Source organism: Vombatus ursinus, unplaced genomic scaffold (genome assembly GCF_900497805.2).
Source record: "Vombatus ursinus unplaced genomic scaffold, bare-nosed wombat genome assembly UNPS02014789.1, whole genome shotgun sequence".
Classification (NCBI taxonomy): domain Eukaryota; kingdom Metazoa; phylum Chordata; class Mammalia; order Diprotodontia; family Vombatidae; genus Vombatus; species Vombatus ursinus.
The window spans coordinates 8273926-8291478 of record NW_020954567.1 but is presented as its reverse complement, the minus strand read 5'-3'; the positions used below and the strand labels follow the sequence as shown (position 1 = coordinate 8291478).

The 17553-nt window shown below is 35.9% G+C and overlaps 1 protein-coding gene across 2 annotated transcripts in view; it reads left to right on the top strand.

Annotated features, from left to right (window-relative positions):
• Nucleotides 1-17553, top strand: part of NME7 (NME/NM23 family member 7) — a 176383-nt gene that overhangs the window by 74502 nt on the left and 84328 nt on the right. For both annotated transcript variants that reach the window (XM_027868294.1, XM_027868295.1), the window contains exons 8-9: nt 7555-7619; nt 10183-10251. In XM_027868294.1, coding sequence (XP_027724095.1) covers nt 7555-7619; nt 10183-10251 — 134 coding nt within the window. The remainder of the gene's footprint in view (nt 1-7554; nt 7620-10182; nt 10252-17553) is intronic.

The following is a 17553-nucleotide window of genomic DNA, read 5'->3' as shown; positions in this document are numbered from 1 at the left end:
AAGCACCTGCTATGGGCTAAGCATTGTGAAAACGATTTCTAGTTGCCAACTCATTTGTCATAATCACCACTCTACTTCAGGCCCTCATCTCCTCTACTTAAATTATTGTGATAAGCTTCCACTTGATCTCTCTACCTTAAACCTCTCCCCACTACATCCCATCTTCCATTTAGCTGCCAGAGTATTTTTTTCTAGAGCATGGGTCTGACTATGTCACCCCTTCCTCCTTAATAAGCTTCGTCAGTTCTTTATTACTTCTAGGCTAAATATCACTCCTTTGTTTGGCAATAACCTGACCCTTTCCAGTCTTACACTTGACTCTTCTCCACATATTCTGTTATTCAGCTGGCCTGTTTGTTCCTGGTGCATGGCTTCATTTCCTCTCTCCATACCTTTGTACTGGTTGTTCCCCATGCCTGGAATTCCCTGCCTCTTACTTACTTTTCAAGGCTTCCTTTAAAAGAAGCAACTCAGATGAATCAGTGGAATGGGTTAGGTATGCAGGAAATAGTCAATGACTATACTAATCCACTATTTGATAAATCCAAAGACTCCAGTTTCTGGGATAAGAAATCACTATTTAACAAAAACTGCTGGGAAAACTGGAAAATAGTATGGCAGAAACTGGGCGTAGACCAACATCTTACACCCTATACCAAGATAAAGTCAAAATGGGTACAGGATTTAGATATAAAGACTGATACTATAAACAGACTAAAAGAGCAAGGAATAGTTTACCTTTCAGATCTATGGAGAAGGGAAGAATTTATGACCAAACAAAAGATAGAGAACATTATGAAATGCAAAATGAATAATTTTGGTTACATTAAATTGAAGTTTCTTGCACAAATAAAGCCAAAGCATCCAAAATTAGGAGGGAAGCAGAAAACTGGGAAAGAATTTTTACAACCAATGTCTCTGATAAAGGCCTCATTTCTAAAATATATAGAGAACTGAGTCAAATTTATAAGAATACAAGTCATTCCCCAATTGATGAATGGTCAAAGGATATGAACAGGCAGTTTTCAGAGGAAGAAACTAAATCTATCTATAGTCATATGAAAAAATGTTCTAAATCACTATTGATTAGAGAAATGCAAATCAAAACGACTCTGAGGTACCACATGACACCTCTCAGAATGGCTAATATAACAAAACAGGACAATGATAAATGCTGGAGAAGATGTGGGAAAATTGGAACACTAATGCATTGTTGGTGGAGTTGTGAAATGATCCAACCATTTTGGAGAGCAATTTGGAACTATGCCCAATGGACTATAAAAATGTGCGTACCCTTTGACCCAGCAATAGCGCTTCTTAGGCTATATCCCAAAGACATCATACAAATGGGAAAAGGAACCACATGTAGAAAAATATTTATAGCAGCTCTTTTTGTGGTGGCAAAGAATTGGAAATTAAGGGAATGCCTATGAATTGGGGAATGGCTGAACAAGTTGTAGTATGTGAATGTAATGGAATACTATTGTGCTATAAGAAATGATGAGCAGGCAGATTTCAAAAAAACCTGGAAAGACTTAGATGAACTGATGCAGAGTGAAATGAGCAGATCCAGGAGAACATTGTACACAGTAACAGCCACAGTGTGCTATGACTGACTTTGATAGACTTGGCTCTTCACAGCAGTGCACGAATCTAAGACAACTCCAAAAGACTCACTATGGGAATTGCTATGCACATCCAGAGAAAGAACTGTGGGGTCTGAATGCAGATGGAAGCATACTGTTTGCTCTCCTTTTCCTTTATTGTTTTGTTTTATTGCTTCATTCTCTTGGTTCCTCTCATTAGTTCTAATTGTTCTTTATATCATGACTAATGGGAAAATATGCTTAATGTGAATGTATAAGTAGAGCCTATATCAGATTGCATGATGTTTTGGGGGGGGTAGCAGGAGGGGAAGAAAATTTATAACTCAAAATCTTATGGAAGTGAATGTTGAAAACTAAAAATAAATAAATTAATTATAAAAAAGAATCAACTCAGATTTTACCTTCTGACAAGTCCTTTCTAGGTCCCTTAGCTTCTAGTGTCTTACCCTCTCAAATTACTTTCCATTGGCTATGTGTATATTTTGGGGTATCTTTTTATCTGTATTGTCTCTACCATTGGAATGAGATCTAGTTGAGAGCAGGGACTCTGCCTTTCTTTGTATCCCCAGCTCCTAGCATAGTGCCTGCATTTAATAAGCCCTTATTGACTGATTAGCTATTTTCCCAAATCAGAAAAATAGCCTTGTGTTGTTAGTTCATGCAGACCCACATAGGTCAAAGTCTTCCCCAAAGACTAATGTGTTTCATTTAAGTTTGAATCTCTTCCCAGAAACTCACATGTGACTTCTTCATTAAAAGTAGTTATGGTAATATACTAAAATCTTGTAAGCTTGCCCGGTTGCTTTCAAATTCATTTATTAACTCAGTTTAATCACACATGATTTTCATCACAATGACCATCAAATGGTGACTGTTGATTACAGCACACAAAGTTTACATGAATTTTATTGATTTGATGAAAATCTCTTATTCTCATGAAGAATTCTCTAAAGAAAATAAAGCTTTATATTATAAATTTGTGTATATCTCTGTGTGTGTATGTGAAATAATAACTGACGAGCAGTAGTATTCCTAGTTAGGAATTGGTAGCTATTGGTTTAAGTCCTTTCTCCTGGAGGAAAAAAAAAAAAACACGACTTCCTTTAAAAGGCCTTTCCTGGTCTCTGCTGTTTTTCCCTCCTCCTCAAAAGTTACCTTGCATCCACTGTGTATTTGTATTTTTTTTCATTTTTTAAATTTAATATATTTTATTTCCCCCAATTACCTGTTAAAACAATTTTTAACATTCATCAATTTTTAAGTTTTGAGTTCCAAATTTTGTCCCTGTGTAAATAAATTTTAAAAAATCATTTTTGTAAGCATTTATTATCTCTTTCTTTCCTGCTACTCATTTAACAATTAAAAAATAAAAGCAAACCCCTCAAAAGAAATATGCATAATCCAGCAAAATAAATTCCTTCATTGGCCATGTCCACAAATGTATGTCTCATTTTTCTTTTTCTTTTTCTAAAATTAATTTATTTTGAATTATCAGCAATCTCTTCCATAAGCTATTGAGTTTTAAATTTTTCTCCCCCTCCCTCCCCAAGATGGCTCACAATCTGACATAGGCTATACATATACATTCCTATTAAACATATTTTCACATTAGTGATGTTGTAAGTAAGAATTAGAACCAATTGGAGGAACTACCAGAAAGAGGAAATAAAACACAACAGAAGAAAAAAAATAGCAAATAGTATGCTTCAATCTGTATTAAAACACCATATTTCTTTCTTTGTATGTGGATAGCATTTTCCATCATGAGGCCTTTGGAGATGTCTTAGATCTTTGTATTGCAGAGAAGAATTAAGTCGATCAATATTGGTCATCGCACAACGTGGCTGTTACTGTGTACAACGTTCTCCTGGTTCTACTCACTTCACTCAGCATCAGACCATGCAAGTCTTTCCAGGTTTTTCTGAAGTCAACCTGTTCATCATTTCTTATAGTACAATAGTATTCCATTACATTCATATGCCACAACTTGTTCAGCCATTCCCCAATTGATGGGCATCCTCTCAATTTCCAATTCTTTGCCACCACAAAAGAGCTGCTATAAATATTTTTCTACATGTGTTTCCTTTTCCCATTTGTACGATGTCTTTGGGATATAGCCTAAGAAGTGCTATTGCTAGGTCAAAGGGTATGCACATTTTTATAACCCTTTGGGCATAGTTCCAAATTGCTCTCCAGAATTGTTGAATCAGTTTACAACTCCACCAACAATGCATTAGTGTTCCAATTTTCCCACATCTTCTCCAACATTTATCATTTTCCTTTTTTGTTTTATTAGCCATTCTGAGAGGTGTCATGTGGTACCTCAGAGTTGTTTTGATTTGCATTTCTCTAATCAATAGTGATTTAGAGCATTTTGATATGACTATAGATGGCTTTAATTTCTTCATCTGAGAACTGCCTGTTCATATCCTTTGACCATTTATCAATTGGGGAATGACTTGTATTCTTATAAATTTGACTTAATTCTCTATATATTGTAGAAATGAGGCCCTTATCAGAGAGACTGGTTGTAAAAATTCTTTCCCAGTTTTCTACTTTCCTTCTAATCTTGGTTTCATTGACTTTGTGCAAAACTTTTTCAATTTAATGTGATCAAAGTTATCCATTTTGCGTTTTGTAATGTTCTCTGTCTCCTGTTTGGTCATGAATTCTTTTGTTTTCCATTAATCTGTTAGGTAAACTATTCCTTGCTCTCCCAGTTTGCTTACAGTATCAACTTTTATATCTAAATCATGAACCCATTTTGACTTTATTTTGGTATATGGTGTGAGAATTTGATCTATGCCTAGTTTCTGCCATACTGTTTTTCAGTTTTCGCGGCAGTTTTTGTCAAAGAGTGAGTTCTTATCCCAGAAGCTGGGGTTTTGGGGTTTATCAAATAATAGATTACCATTGTCATTGACTACTGTGTCTTGCATACTTAACCTATTCCACTGATCCACCACTCTATTTCTTAGCCAGTACCAAGCAGTTTTGATGATTTTATAATACAATTTAAGATCTGGAATGGCTCGGCCACGTTCCCCTGCATTTTATGTCCAATACTTCTTTGGCAAGAGATGGGCTTCGTGTTTATCCTCAGTCCTCTGGAATCATGGTTGGTCATTGCATTGATTACAGTTATTAATTGTCTTTCAAAATTGTTTTTTTTCTTTATAATGTTGTCATTGCATAAGTTGTTTCCCTAGGTCTGCTTATTTTATTTTGCATCAGTTCATAAAGATCTTCCTAGTTTCCTCTGAAACTGTCCATTTAATCATATAATATTCTATAATATTCAATAGTAAGATTCTGTTACATTCAATGCTTTAGTTATTTCCTAATGAGCAGAGAAGGAAAGGGCAAACCACTTAAATATCTCTGCCAAGACAACCCCAAATGGGGTCATGGAGAGTTGGACACAAGTGAAAAACAACTTAACAATAAGTGCATATTCCCTTCCTTTGCCATTTTTGACTACTACAAAAGAAAAAAAGTGCTATAAATATTATTGTACATATGTGTCCTTTTTCTTTTTCTTTGATGTCTTTGGGTTATAAGCCTAGTAATGGTATAATTGTGTCAAAGTATATTGCATAGCTGAGTACTTTTTGGGCATAGTTCCAAATTCTTTCCAGAATGGCTAGACCAACTCAAAATTCTACCCAAACTGCCTCGGTTTCTCTCTTTTCCAAAATTTCTTCCAATATTTGTCATTTTCTTCTTTTGTCATCTTGCCAATCTGATATGTTTGAAGTTGAACCTCAGTTACTTTCATTTTCATTCCTCTAATCATAAGTGATTTGGAGCATTTTTTCCTCATATGACTGTTGAGAGCTTGAATTTCTTCTTTTTAAAACTACATATTCATATCCTTTGACGATTTATCTATTGGGGAATGGATTTTAGTCTTATAAATTTGATTCAGTTCATAATATATCCTGAATATGAGAGCTTTATCAAAGAAACTTGCCCATTAGCTATTTCTTCTAATATTAATTGTATTAGTTGGTGCAAAATCTTTTAAATTTTATATAATCAAAATTATCTATTGTATCTTCTGTAATCCTCTCTGTTATCTGTTTGGTCACATACTCTTTGCCAGCCATAAATCTGAAAGGTAATTTCTTTGTTTCTCTAATTTGCTTATAGTGTCACCTTTTATGTCTAAGTCATGTATACATTTGGAATTTATCTTGGGAGATGTTTTTAGTTCTTGATTCATAACTAATTTCTGCTGTACTGTTTTCCAGTTTTCCCAGCAGTCTTTTGTCTCATAGTGAGTTCTTGCCCCAATAGGTTTATCAAATACTGTGTTCATTTGTTTTTGTTTGTTGTATACCTAAGCTATTCCATCGAATAATTACTCTAATTCTTATCCAGTACCAAATTGTTTTGATGATACAGCTATAGTTTGATGATACAGTGTAGTCTGAGATCTGATACTGCTAGGCCCCCTTCCCTCACATTTCTTTTTATTGATTCCTTTGATATTCTTGACCTTTTATTCATCCAGGTGAATTTTGTTACTATTTTTTCTAGATCTATAGAGTAATTATTTGGTACATATTTTTTCTAATTATTTAGGTGTATTTTTATTTATGCCAAATGTGTTTTGTTGTTGGGTCTTATAGTTCCTGTGTGTGTTTTGGTAAATAAACTTCCAAATATTTTAAACCTTCTATAGTTATTTTGAGTGGAATTTCTATTCTTTCCTTACTGGTTTTATTGGTAATACACAGGAATGCTCGTAATTTATATGTATTTTGTCCTGAAACTTTGGTGAACTTATTGTTTCAATTAATTGTTGATTCTTTAGGGTTTTTAAGGTAAATCACAATATTATTTTTCTTTGTAGCCCCAGTATCTGGAACAGTACGCTATATACAGATAGGCTCTTAATAAATATTTATTGACTGATGGAATACTGAAGTGAATGGGATGTTAAAAAAAAGGTATCAGTAAGATATACACATATAAATACATATTTATGTTGAATGGATTATGGGAAACTACACTTTTTTTTTGGTGAGGCAATTGAGGTTAAGTGATTTGCAATCCCAGGGTCACACAGCTACTGAGTGTTATGTGTTTGAGGCCGGGTTTGAACTCAGGTCCTCCTGACTCCAGGGTTGGTGCTCTATCCACTTCACCACCTGACTGCCCCAGGAAACTACTCTTATTTCATTTTTGGAATGATTAATAGGAGGTCACAGGAATGTCTAATGTAGATAGGGATATAGATATACATATACATTACCTAGATTTGTAACATAACATTTAATAATGTCTCTCATCCTCTTCTTTTGGACAGGAAAGAAAGATACGGATGTGCTATTAGTATAGATGGGTATCTTTGTCGTTGGTTGAATGGCCAGACCCAAAGAATAGTTAGTAATGGTCTGATTTCACCTCAGAAGGAGAGCTAGGACCATTGTTAAATAATGCTTTGCACCTCCTGACAGAGAGGTGGTAAGACTAAAGATACAGAATGAGACACAGATTTTTGAATATGACTATATGAGAATTTATTTGCTTGACTATGTATATTTGTTACAAGAGTTTTTTCTTTTTTCATTTCATTGTGAAGGGAAGGAAAATATATGCTTGAGAATTAGAAAATTAAATTTAAAAAGAAACATACTGCTTTATTATTTTAAATTTTCTTTGTGTATATATTGTCTCCACAGCCAATTTGTAATGAGGCTAAGGGAGAAACCTCATTGCCCTCTTCTTTTGTGTCCCCTACACTGACTAGCTCAGATTTATGTACATGGTAGTTGATAAATACTGAGGACCCATGATGAAAACTAGCTAAATTTATCCTGTGAAAGTATATACTTTCAAAAGTATTGTGCAAGCTATTTACTTTAATGTAGGAAAAAGTTCACACTAAAGTTCATCCTTAATTTTATAATTTTGTGCCTGTTTTGTTTTACATTTTTAGGGCTATTGGGAAAGATCTTAATTGCCATCCGAGATGCAGGCTTTGAAATTTCAGCTATGCAGATGGTAGGTATTTTGCAATGAATGATGACTTATTTAAAAATTATTTCCTTTCTGATTTTATTGAATTTTTGCATGGAACATTATTCATGTGGACAAGCAAATTCACTTCATTAAAGATAAATTGCATTTACATGTAAAATGGGTTTTAGTTAGAAATGTATCTTTCCTCGTTGTCCTTTCACTGTCATCAGCAAGTGTTATCTGTAACTCAGAACAGTTGTTCTGCTTACAAAATACAGGTTCTATCCTAGGGTTGTTCCTCAGAAATCTCAGCTTAGCTTTTTTCCCCTTGCCAGGAACCATCGCCTGGAACCACCAGAGTTTTGATCATTTTTTCCCTAACCACCAGGGTCTTCCATGAGAATTTAGCTTATGTATAGATCTTTACAGAAGGTTTCAAAGAGTCTGTAACTCCCATGAAAGCACTCAGGCTTGGTCTTGGAATTCCTTTATTTGTCTAGTTTTTGTCAGTCTGCTATTGTTATTCCATCAGAGATGACTTGTGCTCCCCTCCTCCCCCAATCTCCTCTTTTATTCCCTGTCTCACATAAAGAGGTGGCCGTTCTCCTTGTCAAGGCAAACCCCTTTACGTGCACAAGCCGATTACTGCCTCTGTCATCTGCCCTCTCTCACTAATCTTCAGTCTCTCTCTGTCTACCAGCCTGTTCTATGGTGCCTACAAACATATCCATCCATTTCCACTAGCTCTGATCCTATCTCTCTCCTCCCTTTCATGGCTAAACTCCTTGAGAAGGCCACTTACAATTACTACCTCCTCTTAGTCTTATCTCTGTTTCAGCCTCCCGAAAATCTGGCTTCCAGTCTCATCATTCAACTGAAACTGCTCTCTCCAAAATTATGAAGGATCTCTTAATCCCCAGATCTGGTGGCCTTTTCTCAACCTCTGTCATTCTTGCCCTTTCTGCTGCCTTTGACATAGGTGATCACTCTCTCCTCCTTGGCAGACTCCTCTCTGGGTTTTAGCGGCACTGCTCTCTCCTGGTTCTTCTCCTCCTTGCCTGGCTACTCCTTCTTAGTCCTTTGCTGGATCTTCATCTAGGTTGCACCTGCTAACCATGGGTGTCCTCAAAGCCTCTTCTCTTTGCCATCTAAACTCTTTCATGTATTGCTTTTCTCATCTCCCAGGGATTCGATTTTCATTTCTACGCAGCTGATTCTCAGCTCTTTATCCCGTGCTAATGTTTTTCCTGACCTTAAGTCTCACATCTCCAAATGTTTATTAGATATCTTGAACTTGATGTTCTGTTGACATCTTAAACTCAGCATGTACAGAGCTGAACTCATTATATTCCCCCCCCAAACTCTCCCCTCTCCTGAACCTCCCTATTACTATAGAAGGCACCATCATCTTTCCAGTCATCTAGGCTGGCAACCTTGGTATCCCCCCAACTCCTCTCTCTCACTCACTTGTGATATGCAATCTCTTGCAAAGTCTTTTTTCTGTCTTTGCAGGGTCGGTCATGTGTGCCCATTTCTCTGTATTCACATAACTGCCATCCTGGATCAGACCCCTGTTACCTCATACCTGGATTATTGTAATAGTTCCCCCGCCTCAAGTCTCTCCCCACTGAAGTCCATCTTCTGCTTCACTGCCAAAGTGATTTTCCTAAAATGTAGGTCTGACCATGTCACTCTCTAGCCATCCCCATCCCGCTCAATAAACTCCAAAGGCTCACTGTCATTTCTGGGATCAAATATAAAAATCTTCTGTTTGGCTTTTAAAACCTTTCATGACCAAATCACATCAATAAAATAGAGGACTGGATGCTTTCTTCTATCCTCCTGAACTCTGAAACCTCTCCAAAGTTCTATGGAAGAGATAAAATAATTTCACCTGTTTCTACCGCAATACCAAGAACCCCAATGTGGTAACAACCTGAGGGACTACCTGCAGGGAAGGCTGATCCCTAACACAATCGTTCAGAATCAACATGCCCTCCCCCAACACCACCACGCTCTGCCTGATTTAGCAAAGACAGGCCAACCACTGCCTGATTTCCCTTATTCTTCTGAGTTGAGATTTTCAGTCCTCTTTTTTTTTTTTTAAACAAAATAAAACAAAACAACTTATACGTTTTTGCTTAAAGTCATTTGTCCCAAACCACACAACGAGGCAATGGCAGAGATAGGCCTATAATCTAGGCATTTAACTTCTAACTCAGTGGTCTTTCTATTATACCACACTTCCTCTGACTGAAAAAAGTTAGGGTAGGCAGCTAGGGACTCTTCTTAAGGCTTAGGGTTCAAATAATGTTCTATCAGCCTCATGTATACCATTTTATGAATCAGTATATTCACTCATTTATACTTTTACCATTGGTGTTAATTTGGCAAATGAATGCTTCTCATGAAGTGGGGTTTTATTAATACATTTCTAGCAGACGTTGCTTTCGAAAGAGTATTTTATTTAATTTTGAATTATGATTCAATTTGGTTTTAATATAAATAACATCTCAAAGGAAAATATTCCATCTTGCATAAAGGTAGAGTTTTAAATTTGACATTTATTTTTTAATTAATTTGTCATTCTTAATTTTTGTTCTAGTATAATATGGACCGAGTTAATGTTGAAGAGTTTTATGAAGTTTATAAAGGAGTAGTAACTGAATTTAATGTAAGTATTAGAGCAAATATAAAATATTTGTAATTAACACACACAAACATGCTGAAAATTTTGTCCATATGTAGCTTGAGGGGGATTTATTGTGCTTTCAAAATAATAATAACAAAATCCCTCTCAAAATCCAACCCATCGTCAGTTAATAAATATTTAGCTCCTACTGTGTGCCAGGAACTGTGCTAACTGCTGGGGATACAAAAAATGCATAAAATAGTTCTTGCCCTCATAGATGTCACAGTTTAATAGGGAAGACAGTACATAAAAAGAAGCTGAAAAGTGGGTATGTAGGGGGAAGGGATTTAGGGGATTCCAGACTCGCGGGCATGATGAAGTCCAAGAATGCAACTAGCTGGGTAACGAGGAGGTGGGCTGTCCTGGGTAATGCCCTCCTTAAATGTAGGATCTGAGAGGAGCTCTCTACTGTCCACCCTCCATCCTGTCCAGTCAGAGGCAGGTGGTACTGCCTGAGCAGTTTCAAGTGCCAGGGTCAATGGACTCTTGTAGGAAGATGAGATTCTAAGGATTTGTTGTTCAAGCTGAGGAGGGGAGCTCTGAACTTGCTATGGTGGCTGTGATGGCCTGGCAAGAACTTTGAAATGCTTGTGTATTCGGCTCAGTGGACAACAATGATTGGGTTGGCTGCTCTGCTACTGGAATGTAACCGCGCTTAAGACTCAAAGACATGGATGGGCTGCTATAGAGGCCCAGGCTTGCCCTGCTCTGAATTGTTGGGATGATCGGTTGGATGCAGAAGGCAGCAGAGCAAGTGACACTCCGTTGTATTTGAGCGCTCCACCAAGGCTAGGTACACCAAAATACAACAGATGGAACACGTCAGCAATGCCAGTACTCCACCACGGCTAGAAACGTCCGGTGCATATGGCAGTGACTGTGGAAGCAGGAGAGCTATGCCTGTGCCTGAAATGGGCTTGAATACAGGAATGCCTTCTTTATGTATCTATGCTATATTGTAACAAAACTGGAAACATCTCATCCACTGGAGGCAAGCACTTCATGCTGCTGATGTCGACAGTGTGCTCATATCCTAATTACACAATATTATGTTGTTAAGCAGTGCAGGGATATCATCAAAATATCTCTATCCCAAAGTCTGTATTATGTAACATAATAAATGAAATTGAGAAATTACTAAAATCTGAAGAAGAAAAAATTAGAGACCTTGTGGTCACTAAAATCTTTACTTAGTGAAAACTCAGAAATTATCCCTAATAAAATCGATGACAGAATCAACACTGATGTTGCAAATGATTTTGGTTTTCTTTATTATTAAATTTTATTTTTAATGAACAAAAATTGATTTTCTCTGCCTCCTCCAGTCCTTACCCCTAATTGGAAAGATACCCCAAAACAACCTTGTAACAAATATACGTAGTCATGCAAAATAAATTCCTGTGTTGGCTGTATCCAAAAATATGTCTCATTCTGTTTCAAATGATTTTGAAAAGATGATGAGCATGCTTAGATAGGAATTGTGAAAAGCCTTTTTTGAGTACAACAGCATGAGTCTAACCAGAAGACCAGTTACACCAAAACAGAGAAATTTAAACAAGCCAAAGTTTTCATAGCTATACTAAATGAACATCATCTCCCATCTTACTTGACAAAAAGTATAAACATTATTCAAAACCTACACATAGCAGTATATGTAGTATATGCTGCCACTGTAAGAACCCTAGGAGGAAAAAGGTATATTTATCAAGGAATAACTCTAAGCACAGCCATAAAATTTCACCATAGTATAAGCTATGTGAAAGACCTTTTAAATATCTGTGGAGAGCCATTAGAAGAAACTTTCTGTATTGAGTTGTTCTGCATTGTGGAAACAAAACAAAAAACCATTGCATGATATTGGTATATTAAAGCAACAGAAGGGAAATATGCAGAACAGAAAAGCATATCAGAAATTCTGTATTTGCTTAGTCAGCTGTCAAATAAAAAGAAAAAAAGCCAAAAGGTTAAGGTGATACAAGAAGCCAAAGTAGTATTGAGTAGTGTAACGAATAAAGTAATTCAACATCGATTCAAAAAGAACCAACTTCACTACAGGTACTTGAGAAGTAAAGAATTCAAGGCAATTGAAAATCTCCTAAAAAGGGGGATATGGAAAATTTTTGGTCATCTATAAACAGAACTCATTATCCTTCTTCCCAAGACCCCTCTCCTCTCCCAAACTTTCCTGTCAAGCACACCGTCATCCTTCCAGGTGCCCAGACTTACTACCTTTCTGTCATCTTCAATTCCTCTCATGCTCACTCCTCATATCCAGTCTGTCGTCCAGTTTTGTTTCTACCTTCACGGCACCTCCCTTCTTCCCATTCACACAGCTGTCATCTTGGTGCAGACACTCATCACTCTGGGCCTAGACTGTTACAGTAGCTTTCTGGTTGGTACATGGAATCAGATTTGCCAAATGTAACTGAAAGCGGTTGACCCCTGGACACAACCTGTGAAAGGACTAAAACCAGACAGTAGAACCAAAAGGCTTTGTATGGGTGAGAAATCAACCAGCAATATGGTGGTAACGAAGTAGAGGACAAATGACTGAGTCATATGGATTTACTTGGGAAAAATGGAAGAGCTTACAATGGCTTTTCAGAGCCCCTTCATTGCCATCAGAAATTACAGAAGGGTTGGAGCCGAGACTTACTGATCAATGTAGATTATTTAAGGAAATTGCTGAAACTCTACAATTTATCCTTGAAGGCTGTAAGAATTTAGCACCTACTGAATACCTATCAAGGTATGACTTGATGGCTAGAATTATACACTAGCGGCTTCCTATCTTTCGTTGACAGACAAAAAAATTCCCTTATTGAGAAACTAAGTCCTCAAAATATCCTTGAGAATTCAACATGTAAACTGTACTCGAACTGGGATGTCCTCACAGGTTGAACTGTTGCTCATAATTACCTGTACATGACATTGATCAGTGAAAACTTGAGATCAATGTTTTTAATAGATTCAATAGATTTCTACAGTACAAAATTGGAGTAGCTAAGTGGCACAGTGAATAGAGTCCCAGGCATGGAGTTAGAAAGACTTATCTTTGTGAGTTCAAATATGACCTCAGACACTTATTAGCTATGTGATTCTGGGCAAGTCACTTAACCCTGTTTGTCTCAGTTTCTTCTTATGTAAAATGAGCTGGAAAAGGAAATGGCAAACCATTCCAGTATCTCTGCCAAGAAAACCCCTGTTTTCTCTGATGTCACAAAGAGTTGGACCCAACTGAAATAGTCATGTCAACTCTTTGTGACCCCATAACCCCCTGTCCATAGGGTTTTCTTGGCAAAGATACTGGAGTGGTTTGCCATTTCCTTCCTCAGTAGCAAACAGAGGTTAAGTGGCTTGCCCAGGGTCACACAGTTAGGAAGTATCTGAGGCCAGATATGAATTCAAGTCTTCCTGACTCCAAACCCAGTTCCCTATGTACACTGCAACACCTAGCTGCCTCTTAACAACAACAAGCCATACCAAATACGTATAATATCCAAATTACATGAAACAAGAAGTTTTCAAGATATAGAAACTTAGAGGAGAGCAGAATCATATAGGAACAAGGTGATGTACAAATCATCCTACTTGTCCCATCTGCTGCAGTTGTATTGAGGGTGCTTTCAGTGAGCCTACAGAGGATGAGCTCATATTCTGATTTTTTCAACTATAAAAACTAGTTATTTTATTCATCTTTAACATAGTCTGTATATATATAAAGAATAATAGCAGCATATAGACTTGCCCAATGACCATTTCTATATGAATTCCATTGAAAAAGATGAGAAGAAATATGATGATGATGATGATGATGATGGATAACATCATGTTTAATAGTTCATTGAAAAATACACCAAATAGCTGCTTCATCACATGGAGACTTTCCCCCAATGATATCAAAATATCATTTGGGTTCAATATGTATAACATTCTTTATGACCATCAAGGAAGAATAGAGAAAAAAAAGATCTGAGCTTGAATCCAGAAATCACATTGAATCAACGGACGCAGTCAATACTTGTCAGTAAACGTTCTCCTGGCAAGAGCCAGCAGGGAGGAATCTAAGGCTATATATTAGGAGACTAACTGGCATACATACTCCAAGCTTGATCAAAAGAACACATTTAAAGTGATTAACACCTACACAATGCCAGTCTTAAACTACGTTTTTAGCATGAAAAAAATGGATGACAGTGGGTCTACAATGTATGCAAAGAAAACCCCAAGATAGCTTTAGAAAGACTTGTCAAAAAGGAGGAAGAAGATTGATAAATGTCCTCAGAGAACATGACAAGTATGTAAAAAAATTTTGTATGAAGACATTTGGAACAAATAGACATCCCTGCACAAAGTGATGAGAAATGGAGGCCGTAGGTGTGTGCCACTGACTTATCGGGTGTCGTGAAACATGACTTCTCTCCAGGCAGAGCCCATGAAATGGCTAAGGCACGTGAGTGGAATCAAAGGACAACATCCATGTGAACTGAAGCCACCATACTGGAGTAAAGACATGTCAATCTAATGACTGAGCCATGTAGATTATTAGTAGAAATTAAAAGATTTATGGTAGCAATTCAGGATCAGCTCATCGGCACTAGAAATTACAGAAGGGTAATCCTTATGAAGTTTGAACTTATTGATTGATGCAGATTATTTAATGAAATGGTGGAATCTGTGTGACATATCACGCAGGTTGAAGATGTTTATCATCTGCCAGGTGTTATGAAAGGTATGATCAGATGACTAGGGTTATACACCAGAAGATTGTTGTCTTAAAAAAAAACTAACAGGGGGCAGCTAGGTGGCGCAGTGGATAGAGCACTGGCCCTGAAGTCAGGAAGACCTGAGTTCAAATCCAGCCTCAGACCAACCACTTGACACTTACTAGCTGTGTGACCCTGGGCAAGTCACTTAACCCCAATTGCCTAAAGAAAAGAACAAAACAAAAAAAAACTAACAGAAATCCTCATACTACAAATACAGATTGCATCAACTGAACATGTAATTTAAAAAAATAGAAAACCAAAAAATAAACAAACTCAAAATATGCACGAGAGGATTTTTTTCAGAATTAGATAAACTGGAAACACAGAAGTCCATGAAACCAATAAAACTGAAAGCTGGTTCTTTGAAAAGATTAATGGGATAGATAAACATTTAACCAACCTAATTAAAAGAAGTAACATTAAGTTTTAAAAAATTAACTAGGGGGACTTAGAACAAATAGAAAAGAAAAAGAATTCTCAGAATCTGCTGTACACAAATGCCTGTAAAACTTAGAACTTAAAAAAAAAGATTATCTACAAAAATATAAAATATCCAAATTGATTTAACACAAGAGATCTTAATGAATCTAATTTCAGAAAATGAAATTGAACTAGCAATATATAAACTACCAAAGGGGAGAAAAACTCACTTGTCTAGATAAGTTTGTTGTTGAATTCTATCAAATGTTTAAAGAATATATAATGCTTACACTACACAAATGATTCTCAAAAATTTCAGAGGAAAATACTCTACCATACTCCTTTTATGAGCCATAGTCTTAACATCTAAACCAGAAAAGGATAAAGTAAAAAAAAAAAGGATAACTTTAGGCTAATATCATAAGTATGTGTTGATTCAAAATTTTTCAAAAATGACTACAAAATACTACAGTGATGTTTCCCCCAAAATCATTCATTAAGACCAAGTTAAATTTAAAATATGATCACAAGGACAGTTCATCATTAGGAAAAATTAATATAACTAATTACATTAAAATTATCTAAAACCACATTATTATACAAGTGGTTATAGGAAAAAAACTCCACCTTTGACAAAGTATAATGATCATTAACATTCTTTTCCTTACAAAGCATAACCATAGAAGAATTTAATATGATCTAGAATAAAAAGTTAACATTTTATTCAGTGGGAAAACACTAGAATTTAGCCCAACAAATTCAGCAGTAAGGCAAAGATATCTCTTTTCTTGCTATTACTTAACATAGTTCTAGAAATGCCAACAAAATCAATGAGACAGGAGAAGGAAATTAAAGACATAATCATAGGGAAAGCAGAGATAAAATTACTCCCATGTGCTAATGACATCATGGTTTACTTAGAAAATCCTAAGGAATCAACAAAGAAAGTAATGGAGACAATTAATAGCTTTGTTAAAGTGGCAGATTACAAAATAAAATCACAAAAAAATCAACAGCATTTCTATATACTTCAGGAGTTAGTGAACTGTGGTTCATGAATCAAATTTGGATAGCTGCCTGTTTACATGTATATAAAAACTGCTTTTAGATTATGGACCATACAAAACCAGGAATTGGGACGGATTTGGCCAATAGGCTGTATTTTGCTAATCCATACCGTATTTCAACAACAACAAAATATCCAGTAGAGAGTAATAGAAAAGGAAGTTCTATGGAAATAAATGACAGCTTAACTAGAGAGAGAATCAGTATTCATGACTAGACTATTTCAATAAAATAACGGTACTACTGAAATTAATTTGTAGACTATTGTGTCTATATCAACCAATACCAAGGAAATACTTTATAGATATAGACTGAATGACAACAAAATTCATTTAAAGTAACAACACGTCTAGAATATTAAGAAAAATAATGGAAGAAAGTAGGCCAGAAATGGAAGAGCACATCTATATCTTAAAGTATATTATAAAATAGTAACCATCAAAACTGATGCTGGTTTTTAAAAAAAAAATTAAAAAAGGAAGTCAGTGGAACAGACTCAACAACATAGAATCAGAAATAATTGAACTCAATAAACCAATGTTTTGTTAACCTTGAAACAAATTACCTAGGAAGGAATTCTCTCATTGAAAAGAATTGCTAGGAAACCTAGAAAGAAGTCTGGCCAAAATTAGAGTTAGACCACTATCTTACACAAAATACCATTTAAAAAAACCCTTAAAATGGACTTCATGAACTGCATATCAAAGGTCATACAATTAAAAAAACATTAAAAGAGACCCAGTTCAGATACCATTAACAACCATTGTTATTGGGTAAATTTGTAGTCAAACCATAGATAGAGACAGTTACAAAAGACAAAACCGATAATTTTGGTTTGAACAAGTTGAAAAGTTTTATATGCACAAAATTAATGCTGTTAAGATAAGAGAAGCAGTAAACTGGAAATATTTATATCAACTATCTAAGATACGTAGGCAACTAACCAATACGTAAGATTAAAAGCCATTCCTAGTAGATAAGTGGTGAAAGGATGTGAAGTTTTCAAATGAAGAATTACAGACAGTTAACA